At 41.2% G+C, this 13,535-nt stretch overlaps 1 protein-coding gene across 4 annotated transcripts in view; it reads right to left on the bottom strand.

Annotated features, from left to right (window-relative positions):
• LOC110156037 (helicase ARIP4-like) overlaps positions 1-13,535 on the bottom strand; it is a 190,056-nt gene that overhangs the window by 60,534 nt on the left and 115,987 nt on the right. Inside the window, exon 1 of one of the 4 annotated variants that reach the window (XM_055165552.1) lies at positions 8,772-9,013. The exons of the other annotated variants lie outside the window; for them this stretch is intronic. Within the exon in view, the coding sequence (XP_055021527.1) occupies positions 8,772-8,805 (34 nt within the window). The 5' untranslated portion in view covers positions 8,806-9,013. Of the gene's footprint in view, positions 1-8,771; positions 9,014-13,535 lie in introns of those variants that run through there. 4 annotated transcript variants of the gene reach the window in all.

Consider the following 13,535-nt stretch of genomic DNA (forward strand, 5'->3'; position numbering starts at 1 on the left):
GGAAGAGAGGAAGAAGAGGAGAGAGAGGGAGGAGGGAAGTAGAGGGTGAGGAAAGGAGAGGTGGAAGAGGGAAGGGAAGAGAGAAAGGGCAGAGAGAGGGAGGAAAAGGAGAAGAGGGGAGAGAGAGGGAGAGGGAAGGAGAGGGTGAGGAAAGGAGAGGTGGAAAAGGGAAGGGAAGCGAGAAAGAGGAGAGAGAGTGAGGAGGGAGATGGGGAAGGAGAAAGGGAGGAAAGAGGGAGAGAGGGAAGAAGTGAAGAGAGATGGAGGAGGGAAGTAGAGGGTGAGGAAAGGAGAGGTGGAAGAGGGAAGGGAAGAGAGAAAGGGCAGAGAGAGTGAGGAGAAGGAGAGAGGGAAGAGAGGAAGAAGAGGAGAGAGAGGGAGGAGGGAAGTAGAGGGTGAGGAAAGGAGAGGTGGAAGAGGGAAGGGAAGAGAGAGAGGGAGGGGGGAGGAGAGACATGGGGGGAAGGAGAAAAGGAGAAGAAAAGAAGAGGAGGGAGAGGAGGATGAGAGAGAGAGGGAGGAGGAAAGGAGAGGTGGAAGAGTGAAAGAGCAGAGCGAGGCAGGAGAAGGAGAGAGGAGAGGAGAGAGAGAGAAAGATGTGAGAAAGAAGAAGAGAAGGGGTGAGAAGAGAGCTGAGCGTCAAGAAAGGACAGAGCGAACACGAGCAGAAAGGGGGGAGAGAGAAGAAAGGACACAGAAGAAGGGAAAGGAAAGAGGACGGTAAAAGGAAGGAGAGACGGAGAGAGGGAACGAGGGAGGGAGGGAGGGAGGGAGGAGGAGAGTTACGTAAAGCATTCGCCCGAGCAGCCAACAGGGCACACAGTGTACTCTCTCTGAAAGTCCATACCAGACCCGCATTCAAAAACACGGGGACACACGTCATCCAGTTATTATAGGGGAGGTCCGGACCGGAGGAAAGCACAATCTAGGATTTAAAAAAGCAAAAAAAAGCACCAGAATAAATGACGCGAAACAACAAAATCGGTCTGTTAAATAAACAAACTGAACGTGCTGACTTCACCACCTGTTGCCACCGAGACTGTACCGTGTTTGACAAAAATTGTAAAGTAAAAAGTGTAATTTTTAGTATTTGGTTTGAAATTTTTGCACGTAAATTTTGATTTTTGTCTTCAGGGGGATTTAGTAAACAGTTTGACGAGGAGTGTGAGCGTTTGAGAGAAGACTGAAACGTGAAACGAAAACAAGAATTCCGTGTACTATTTCAGAACATGTTTATAGGGGACTAAACCAGGTCCGAGCCAGGAATAAACCAGGAGGAAACCAGGTCTAATGCAGGACTAAAGCAGGTCTAAAGCAGGTCTAAACCAGGTCTGAACTAGGGCTAAAATAAAACTAAACCAGATCAAACCCAGGACTAAACCAGAATCTAAATCCAGGACTAAACCAGGTCTGACCTAGGAATAAACCAGGAGTAAAGCAGGTCTAACGCAGGACTAAGTCAGGTCTAAAGCACAACTAAACAAGGTCTAAACCAGATCTGAACTAGGACTATGTCAGGTCTAAACTAGGGCGAAAATAGAACTAAACCAGATCTAACCCATGACTAAACCAGAATCTAAACCCAGGAGTAAATCAAGTCTAAACCTGGTCTAACCCAGGACTAAGTCAGGTCTAAATCATGTCTAAACTAGGGCTAAAATAGAACTAAACTAGGACTAAACCTGATATAAACCAGGACTAAACCAGAATCTAAACCCAGGACTAAACCAGGCCTAAACCAAGTCTAACCCAGATCTAACCCAAGACTAAGTCAGGTCCAAACCAGGTCTAAATCAGGTCTAAATTAGGGCTAAAATAGAACTAAACCACATCTAACCCAGGACTAAACCAGGTCAAAACCGGATCTAATCCAGGACTAATTCAGGACTACACTCGGCCTATCCCAGGACTAAATCAGGTCTAAACCAGGTCTAACCCAAGTCTAACCCAGGACTAAGTCAGGTAGGACTAAATCAGAAATAAACCAGATCTGACCCGGGTCTAAACTAGGATTAAACCAGATCTAACCCAGGACTAAACCAGAATCTAAACCCAGGATTAAACCCAGGCCTAAACCAAGTCTAAACCAGATCTAACCCAAGACTAAGTCAGGTCTAAAGTAGGTCTAAGACAGAAATAAACCAGATCTAACCCAGGTCTAAACTAGGACTAAACCCGATCTAACCCTGGACTAAACGAGAAGATAAACCCAGGACTAAACCAGATGAAACCAACTACAAAAACCAGGTCAAAAGTAGGTCTAAAATACAACTAAACCATGTCTTAAACAGCACTAAACCAGGACTAACCCAGGATTAATCCAGACCTAATCCAAGACTAAACCAGATCTAAACTAGGTCTAACCCAGGACAAACAGAGGACTAACCCAGACTTAACTATTATAACATTTCATAGATTTTTTAGAAGTTATACATTGCACCTTTATAATCTCATTCCATTGGTTGTACAGTGAATAAAAGTGAACAATGAAACAGAGGCAGGAGATTCCAGACGTTATACAAGACCATTACAAAAGGTTCATGTAACTATGTGCTCTGAGTAGGACACATAATGGTCCAGCAATTACCCTGTACTGAACATATACTGCAGCTTTACTTTCAACGTCAAGCGCGTCTATATTTAAAGGGCCTGTAGCTGATTTCAAATACAATCTTCAGTCTGAACCATTGGCCCCATCCACGTTGTCCTTTCTGATTCTGACAACCATCAACTAAAACGCACAAAAGCAGTAAAGTTTTCAACCAGAAGTGAGAAGTTTTGTTCCTTTTATCGCGTTTTTTTTAGACAGCCAATATTACGCGATTTTTGATGTATGTTATGATGTTGTTTCCTCGTCGCAAACACACCCGGAGTTGGTGTTTTGTTTTATTCACGCATGATTTAAACACACAAATCCTGCATTTTTAGTTGTTCTTTCCTGTTTTCCTCCGATACGAGTCAGGTTTGTGGAAATGCAAGCGTGCTCAGAGTAAGGACAAGAGCTGTAACGATACGTGTTTTTGTGCTGAACTGTTTCGGATTGGGACATCAGGTACGATGCGCGGCTCTGCATGACTGAATTTGCGCAATCTGTGTGTGTTTACGTTCCGCCGCTACATGTGAAGCGACACGTAGGCTCGGCTCTTTAATATTGACAAAGGACCTCGTCTGCGATCGGGGTGGCAGTGTTTCCCGCAGCGCTTTATAGTTAGGGCGACCATCTTAACAACAATTGCCCCCCTGCCTTGATTACGTCTAGCCAGGCTGGTGCCACCTAGTGCCTCTGCTCAGTTTTATTTCTCTCCAGGGACTAGGTCAGAAATCGGAATACACTAAATCAGGCATGTCCAAACTATGGCCCGGGGGCCAAATGCAGCCCTCAGACAAATTTTTCTTGGCCCTCAGGCTTCCAGATGAATTGGCCCAATTTGCCTTGCATCAATGAAAAATTAACTTTTTACTGCAAGTTTTTTGAAAATCTACCTTGATAAAGCTCATATTTAATATTTAGTGTTTGGTTTTAAGAATCTTAGCAGGAATAAAGACTGATGGTTCATTGTAATGTGTTTAAACATGCACATATTTCAGTTATTCACTGTATTGCACTCCAGTCTACGGCCCTCTGCTTCGTCTGTGTTTAAATATGTGGCCCTTGATGAAAAAAGTTTGGACACCCCTACACTAAATGGTTCGCAAAAACCCCGGAAGTGCAAGTTCAGGCATCAGACAATCAGCGAAGAGTCATACATTCTGTGTTGGCAACGATTCCCGAGATTGAGGATTTAAAGCCGGAACAAAGAGAATGTTTGGTGAGTTTTATCAAGTGGAAAGACGTTATTGTCCTTCTTCCTATGGGATTTGGGAAAAGCTTAATATACCAGTTAGTCCTGTTAGCGACGCATTACATACGTCACGACCAAATAGCAGCGATTGGGTAAATGATAAAAAGTACCCGTCTACCGTGGAACGAACAAATCCAAATGCTGCGAGGTCAGACGGTTTCCACGAAGTGAAACCGGCTGATGAATCAGGCTAGACTATGTCCCTTTGAACCACGTGGATCCTCGCGCCGCGGTCTTTTTGAAGATTGAGTAAAACTTCATCCTGGAACTGGTTTTGTTTTGCTGTTTACAAGGAATTTAATTTTTTTTTAATAATATTTCATTCATACATTTGTTGCTTATTTGAGAATATTTTATTTAACTTATTAGTATTACCAAGCAGCACATCGCATTTATTTAATTTTTTCATTTGTATAACGTTAAAATAAAATGTTGGTTTAATAAACACACAAACAAAAAACAAGCCAATGGTTTTGCATTGTACCGAAAATGAACCAAACCGTGACCTCAAAACCGATTTACGTACTGAACCGTGTTTTTTGTGTACCGTTTGTGTAGTGATGACACGTGCGTTTATACGTTTTTCTGTGCAATAAACTCAACCAAAAATGGAAAAAAAAGCTTTTATTTTAGTCTATTGTTGACTAAATAATTAATTTTAAAACTACTATATTAGCAAATCTGTGTATCATTCGTTCATTCGTTTTTCAATATAAAATCAAAAATAAGAAAACGAAAAAACTACAATTTTCTTCATTATTTGTCTCCAAAACCAAAATGAAAAAACGGATAACGATTCATTTTTTAAAGTTTTTCGATTTTGTGTTTGGAAAAAACGGATAGCAGCTGTTTCGTGTTTCTGTAAAACTGCAATGCCAGACTGAACCAGGACTGAACCAGGACTGAACCAGGACTGAACCAGGACTGAACCGGGACTGAACCAGGACTGAACCAGGACTGAACCAGGACTGAACCAGGACTGAACCAGGACTGAGTGTCAGGAGGTGCGCCCACGTAAAATGTCCGGTGATCAGGACTGAGACCAGGACCAGATTAGGACCAGACCAGGACCAGACTGGGACTGAGACCAGGACTGAGACCGGGACTGAGACCGGGACCAGACCAGACCGGGACTGAGCCTGGGCCCAGATCAGAACTCAGATCAGGACTGAGACTGGGACTAGTCCTGGTCTAGTCCCAGAATCATTATCTGTTATCCGCTTTTCATTTTGGTTTTGGAGACAAATAATGAAGAAAATTTTTGTTTTTTTCGCTTCCTTAATTTTGGTTTTATAACGAAAAACGAATGAACGAATGACACACGGATTTTTAGCAGAGTGTATAAAAATATTTTCTAAGTTTCAGTTTTGATGCTCTGAGTCCATATTTTGTTTTGCTCCCTGTGTCAGAGCGAATGAAACTACTGCACATTGCAACAGGTTTGTGAAGTTGTAGTTGTTGTTTTTGTGTCGCGCTTTTGTGTATTTATGAGAAAATGCCGTGAGGGAGCATGAGTGACGTGACTTGGACAAGAACGTACAGCTAAGAAGGGTTTGAATAGGGCTTTGGAGAGATCACGGGATTACTCAAACATGCATGAATGACATAAAAGCACTTCAGGCATGTTTTTGACGAAGGAACAACATTATAACACGATAGAACGCTCCAAAAATCACAAACCGCACGATCCACCCTCTTTGCATTTTGCTGTACGCCTGGCAGTATCCTCGTTCAGCCTCTCACCTCAAATGCCTTTCACACACGAGCCTCGATCTTAAGGTGGCGCTATTGAGTCGCACATGCCTACCTCGCATTTAACAGCATTTGGCCACACACCTTTTCTGAATCTCTATCCTCTTAGCTTAGGCACAGGCTGTCCCAGACGAAATATAACGACTCCACGGAACAACCCCGGGAACACGCTGTACTTTTGGGAATTTTTTACTATCGCTGACGCACTGCTGCTACGGCAACGGAGACAAAGCAAAACTCGGAGCCAGAAATGCTTATCGGTGACCAGCGGGAAAGGTTCCAGCATCAGGAGAGCGTTGATGTGTGACATGCTTGTAAAACACAGCAAGACAACGCAAACAGCATCAAAAAACAATAAGTTACAGCCAGAGTTGGGAAGTAACTGAACACTTGCACTGAAAATATGTAATCTGAGTACAGTAACAGTTGGATTATACACATTTATAATCTTAAAATCATCCAAAATAACTACAGGCGAACACAAAGCAATAAGAAATGTCGACAATTCATCTTCAAAATGATGCTGGAAGTGAATTTCAGATGTTGTATCGCTTAGTGTAATTTGTTCAGAAGGTTATAAATGTTACCAATAGTTTTTATTTAATCTTCAGGCAGCACTTTTGATCGAAGAGTGAGTTTTATTTGTGTCTAAGGCTACGTTTATATGATGACGGTCTGAGCAGAAGACGCAAAAGGTGACGTCGCGGCTTCACTTTTTATTCCGCGTTTAGACGAGCGTTTTCGAGAGGAAATCTGCGCGTATACGGTGACGCAAAAGTCGTAAAAAAGACGTAAACGCGTACGCGACGTGAGCAGATCTGACCAGTAATCCATGGTGTTTAAATGTAAGTTTTTATTTCATTTTATTATAATTTTTTTTAAATGCACAGCGATAATGTTCAATTTTTTATGTATTCATAAGGTGGACGCTTTAATATGAGCCCTTTTGGGGTTTTTTGCATCTTCCGGCACCTAGTTTTTTTCCTAGTTTTTATTATTATGTTATTAAACTCTCTCTGGATCACTGGGCCTCGGGGAGCACATTTCGTTCTGTCATGTGTTCTCTCGCATGCTTGAATGACAAATAAAGAACGTCAAACCTTAAACCTTATGTGCAAATGTCAGAATAATTTTATTATCCCATATTTGCTAAATACTTGTGTGATATTCTAGGCCTATGAGTTAACCATTTATGTACTACAATTCTTTGATTTATAATGTACCAATCACTTGTATGAAAATGAATAACCTCTGTGTGTTTGACAACTGTGTGCAGTGTCCTATCGCTCTAGTGAACCTCGAGATGATTCCTCACATGAAGCCAACTCCCACTGTCACACATGCAAGAGTTATGATGGTGTCTGACCTAAGGCACCTCCTGATTGTTAATCATGTTTTATGTGTTTGGACTATGCATAGCTTCATCATTTCTTATTATGTCTTTACTGTTTCCCCTTCCCCTTGAGAATTATCATTCTGTAACTAGGGCCTCCTAATGAAATAAAAAGAGGAGAACGGCCTTGAGGCATCAGAACGTGTGGAGACTGTTGGTTTTGATGCCCACTCTCTGCCCGTTCTCCTCGCGAGTAAAACTGAATTAATCTCTTGTCTTTCTTCTTGTTTACAATGTTTAGGCAGACCTAACAGCAAACTACATAAATAAATACATTTTTAACATTGTTCTCGTGTAAACTGGCCCTACATCTCCAAAGCTCAAAATGCTCTGTACCACCTTGGTAGTTTTCATGTTAACCGCTACCTTTTTAACCTTTAGTTTAGCGCAAATTCGCAATTCCAGAGCTGAAATCATCCAAATGATTCTAGTGAAGGTGTGCACAGTTTTAAAACACAGTGGGGATCTTCCTTATTTTCTGTTTGACAAAAGAACTCGGCCTAAATATGCAACTTTTGTGTGTTAAACATTGTGTGGAGGAAAAAAAATCTCCAGGTATCTTTTTGATGAGGAAACAGCATTATAATAGATGAGAAAATCGTGTTATATGATCTCTTTAAACATACACTCGCAGTAGATTATAAAACCATCACATTTTAGACACACAATGTCCCAAATTCGTGTTTCTCGTGTCTGGTATTACGTTGAACTCACGCGTCTCCCTGACCCACTGCTCTCGTGAACCATATGTGTGTTTTTTTTTTTTTTTTTTTTCCAGACACACGCGTTCTCCGGCCACATGGACAGATCCTCCCCAGATCCACCAGTCAGCGGTGAGCACAGTGTGACGCAGACGTGTAACCAGCCACTGAGCGCGCGGCACCGGGGACCACAACAGCGCACACGTTGGAGCGATGCGAGGCGAGCCGGGAGCACAGCCAGCACAAAAAAAAGCGGGTGGAAATGTCAGAGAAAACGCAAATAAATAAAGATTCGTGACTTGAAATGAAGTTTAAAACGCGTGTAAAAGCGTGAGAATAAATAAAGTGTTGAAATTCTGATTAAAAGAGCAGTCGTGGGAGCCGGTAAAACGACGAGACTGTTACACAACCACGTTAAGTAACTTGTCCACACGAAAAAGCACGTCCAGTACAGTTCCACGAAAGAGGTTTTGACCGACAAACCCCCGCGTTAATCCACCAACTTTCCACGCTAATTTCACACGTTTTGATACTAGATTATAGCTTTATTCGTGCACCAAAACGATTAGAGAGGATCAACGCCAAGTCATCTCTTTGTGTCACGCTTTCGTAACAACACATCTGGGCAGTTCCGGCTGCATTTAAACGCTCAAAACTATTAAAAATACAGGTTTTTAGCAAATTAACAACCACATTCTAATCGGTGCAGTGCTTTAAACGCGTAATTAACTTGTTATAATCACAAATGCAAAAGAAATACCAACGCGTTTTTGCACATTTAATATCGTATCACATTTCTAGCACATATTAGCTAAAAAAATACATCGTTTTCTTCTACTTTAAAATAATTTCCATTCCATATAATATGCAAATTCTGCGGTAGAAAGTGAGACAGCTAGTTATCTCATATTTTGGTGCGGTCTTTTAGCCATGTTCCTATGTCCAACAGCAAAGCAGCGTCAAAACAATTCGGCTAATTTTAGTTCTGCACATTTCCGCACGTATTTTACGCGTTGGCTTAAATCATTTCACGCCAACTTTACGCATCCAAAAATCGCAAAATGATTCGTTATTATGACATACCTGCAAACGTCTCGGTCTCGTCCAAAAGCAGCATGGTTCTCGCCGAGCTGCCGCGCGTCCTCCGTGCGTAATAGTTGTGTTTTGTCAGGCTAAACTTACGTAAAACTAAACTAACGTGCGCTTTTTTGTTGTTGTTGTTTTTAGCAGGTCTTTTGTGGAGTCGGGTCTGGCCAATGCGGACCGCTGTGGATGTTCTTCCTTCGGTGTTCAAACGCGTGAATGCGGCCGGAGCAGCGCGCAGGAGGCTGGCTCCACCAAAAAAAAAAAAAAGGCTTACATAACATCTCACGCCGGAGGTGGGGCCCAGCGAGGGGGGGACGCGGACGGACGGCGACGAGGCTGCAGGGACAGTACAGGGAGGTCCGGGCTCCTTTAACCTAGCAGCTACTCCTTTTATATCCGCTCAAAGTCGCCAACACGCGTGGATTTTACGAGTTTGTCGGTCACATAATTAGAGGAATGTTCAAAAATACAGCGACAGACGAGACGCTGAACCATAGTCGAGTCTCAGCGTGCAGCCAAAGAGAAAATGTCTACAGTAAGTAAACCATCAAAGCAGAGAATGGGAGGAAGCTAGAATTAAATATTATTATTAAATACAGTCAGTGCTTTGAGGTAGGAGTGGTTACAGTGGTAGACCTACACCAGACGTCCCAGTTTTGTGCCCCCAATCCCAGCAGATTTATCCAAAAACAGTGATTTTTTTCCCCAGTTTTATACAAGAAATGTCCCAATTTTTGACAAATTTGATCCCTGTCAACAGTAAAGCGACGCATACATTATCATTTGTTTAAGTAAAATACAGAAAAGCTGCTTAAAAATAACCAAAACACAAACAAAATGTGACTGTTCTGTCTCACACGTTAGTCATGATTAGGCAAAACAGTTTTCTTTAATGATGCATTCGTTTCACAATTTTATTATTACCAAAAACAACCACAAACCGGGAGAGTCCAAGTGTTTTATTTTGAAAATCTGGTCACGCCTACATGATTTTACCCTGTGCGTATGAGCAGAATTTGTCTGTGATACTGATACGCTGTAGACTATAAGAAGCAGGTGAAATTAAATTAAGACAACTGGACACTGTCTGCATCTGGAAAGCGTTTTATAATCACGTCATCAGGAGGTGTGTGTGTTAGCATGCTAGTTGTTGTTAAGCTTTCGGGCCAGTCAGAACCAGACGCTTTGGCAAAACTTTACAAAGACGTATCCTGTCTTCCTGATATCAGAGGGTGTGATTGACAGGTGGGTTAACCAATCGTGAAGGCACATGCTCTGTGTCAAAAACTAATATGGCGGCTTATGTGTTAAAAGTTTGGACAGAGCTTCTTACAATCTGGTGTCAGCTAGTGCCTCTGCTCAATTTCCTTTCTCTCCAGCGACTAGGTCAGGAATCAAAATATAATAGACCAGGCATGCCCAAACTACGGCCCATGGGCCAATTGCGGCCGTCAGACAAATTTTTCTTGGCCCTCAGGCTTCCAGGTGAATTGGCCCAAATTACCTTGCGTCAATTAAAAATTAACTTTTTACTGCAAGTTTGTTGAAAATCTACCTTGATAAAGCGGATATTGAATATTTAGTGTGTGATTTTAAGGATCTTGGCGTGAATAAAGTTTGATAGCTCATTCTAATGTGATAAACTTGCACATATTTCATTTATTTACTGTACTGAGCACCAGTCCACGGCCCTCGATCTGCGTCATCTGTGTTTCGATATGTGGCCCTTGATGAAAAACGTTTGGATACCCCTGCAATAGACGGTTCGCAAAAACCCTGAAAGTGCGAGTTAAGGCACCAGCCAATCAGCGAAGAGCCATATATTCAGTGTTGTCAATGATTCCAGAGACCGAGGATTTAAAGCCGTAATAGGCGAGTTTCAACTGACGTCATTGTTATTAAAAGCCCGCGTTGCATGCTGGGAAATATTTTGGTCAGGAGGCAAGAAACACGGATAGCGTCAAACACAGTGCGTAACCTCACGTATTTATCCCCGATAATGGTAAATTCCTGCTGCATTATCGGATGCACAAATAGAAGCACGGAAGAAGGAAAATGTCTTTTTCGTATTCTGAGTGAAAAGAACCGCTGACGGTGAATTAAACGTCTTTCAAACATCCGCAGAGCAAACGTAGAAGATCCTAACAAACCGTGGACTCCAACAAGTTCAACAACACATCGAGACTCTTGGAGGTTTTCATCTTTTCTGCTGTGAATGGCCCAGGAGTTTCCACCAAGTCATTGTGGATATCGCCCGAAGTGAATATTTGTCCAGGTAGTTGGTGATTCCGACCAGAAATTTGGTTTGGTCCACCTTTTGTCGGGGTTGAAAAGGGTGATTTGGCGTCCGTCGATGCTTATGACCAATTTCTGGTCAAATGGTCTTGGGTCCTCTGCCGTTAGAGTGGATAAATAACCGGGATCAATACCCTTTACGTGCTTTCTCGCTCCGTCCGTCATGCTGAATTAGTGTTTCTTGCCGCCGACCAAAATAATTCCCAGCATGCAACGCGCGCTTTTGTCAACAATGAAACTCGCCTATAAAGAGAATGTTTGGTGAATTTCATCAAGGGGAAAGACTTTATTGTCCTTCTTCCTACAGGATTTGTGAAAAGCTTAATATATCACTTAGCCCCATTAGTAGCGCATTACATGTACGACTACCAAATAGCTGCGATTAGTTAAATGAAAAAAAGTACTTGCCTACTGTCGAGCGAATTATTCTAACACTGTGAGGTCAGACGGTTTCTACGAAGTGAAACCGGCTGATGAATCAGGCTCTACAATCTATGGCCCGATTCTAGACGCAGCAAACTCCGCTCTGGCCTCTGAAAATTGCGAAAAACTCTTAGAAACTCATTGCAGTGAATCCTTAGAATGCTCAGAACGCATAAGGTAAGTGAGGAATAACTTTGGATCACAACATTTCAAATGAACCGGCTTTGTTTTTCATCCGTCATGATCAGGTGGGGGCGCCTTTAAGTGCAGTTGGCGGAAGCGTAAAAGATCCATTAGAATTAAATAAATATACATCATAAAAATATAAACCTGTATCAATAATTTATAGCAGATCCATAAAACAAGTTAATGATCACTTAGAAACTCATCAGAGCACAGTCAGTGGCAGTGATCACAAACTGATAGACACAAAAGCCCGAGAGATGCTGGGTTAAAGTAGAACGTTAACGGTTATGGCAACTGAGTAAAGTGTGTGAATGCCAAATGATTATAATGCAAGATATTATTATATATAAACTCCATGTACATTTTTTATAGAAGCGCATATAATGTACAGCAGGGGTCTCCAAACTTTTTCCACCGGCGAGCTATATTTACAAAACAAAAACGCCAGAGAGCGACTAGTTTTAGCAGTCACAAGAAATGTAGTGTACTAATACAATGTTATTGGAAAGAACTGAAGAACGTTATGGACGTGGTCCTACATATTGACCTCCCTTTTACCTGTGAAGTCTTTTATTTTGGCAAACTGGATGCAAATGTTAAAAACAAAATTAATTTCAAGATATTTAAAATCATGATGCTAGCAGCAAAAAAAAAGGTATTACAAGGAAATGGTTAAATGCTGAAGCACCGACAAAAGACAATTGGGTTGATGTAATTCATGATATTTATGTGATGGAGAAATTAACTTATGCTCTAAGATTAGAAACAGAGAAATTCGAAAAGATATGGAAGGGTTGGCTGAGTTTTGTTAAAACGATACGTTTAGATTTTATTTGAGGGCTCATTTCCCCAATGTTCAGTTCGATACCAAATTATGTTTTTTTTTTTTTTTGTTTTTTTTCCTTCCTTTCTCTCTTTTCAATATAATAGTAAAAATCTGTATTTTATTTGGAAGATTAAGTTTAAGACAATGTTTGATCCTTAAACAATATTTGCATATGTGTAAGTGTAATAATTGTCTTGGAAAATTAATAAACAAATAATATAAAAAAAAAGAAATTTAGTATAGTCCTTCGATGAGGTACAGTTAGATCAGGGTGACCGGACGTCCCTATTTACCCGGGACAGTCCCAGTTTTGAGCCTTGTGTCCCATGTCCTGGCAGATTTATAAACAACCAGTGATTTGTCCCAGTTTTATACACGAAATGTCCCAGGTGTCCTTATTTTCGACCAATCTGATCCCTGCTAACAGTAAAGAGAATCATTTATTGTCATTTGTTCAAGTAAAATTTAGAAAAGCTGCTGAAAAATGACCAAAACACAAGGAAATTGTGACTAAACTGACTCATGTTAGTCATGAATGGGCTGAGTGCAGAACAGTTTTCCTTAATTAGGCTCGATTCACAATTTCATCATTACCAACCACCACAAACTTTTTTTTTTTTTTTTTAATCGGATCACCCCAAGTTAAATACCTATAAAACATCAACAGTGTTGGGGAGTAACAGATTACATGTACTGGAGTTACGTAATCAGAGTACAAATTATGAGTAACTGTATTCAGTTACAGTTACTGTTTCAGTGAGTGGTAATTGGATTACAGTTACTTTGTTGAAATAAATGGATTACACAGAGATATTTTCCTGTTTTCACATTTTGGGCTAAACCAGGACTAAACCAGGTCTAAACCAGGACTAAAACCAGGACTAAAGCAGGACTAAACCAGGTCTAAACCAGGACTAAAGCAGGACTAAAACCAGGACTAAAGGACTAAAACCAGAACTAAAACAAGGTCTAAACCAGGATTTAAACCAGGACTAAAACCAGAACTAAAACCAGAACTAAAACCAGGTCTA

The sequence above is a fragment of the Boleophthalmus pectinirostris genome, unplaced genomic scaffold (genome assembly GCF_026225935.1).
Source record: "Boleophthalmus pectinirostris isolate CB_2022bp ecotype Guang Dong unplaced genomic scaffold, ASM2622593v1 HiC_scaffold_8, whole genome shotgun sequence".
NCBI lineage: Eukaryota > Metazoa > Chordata > Actinopteri > Gobiiformes > Gobiidae > Boleophthalmus > Boleophthalmus pectinirostris.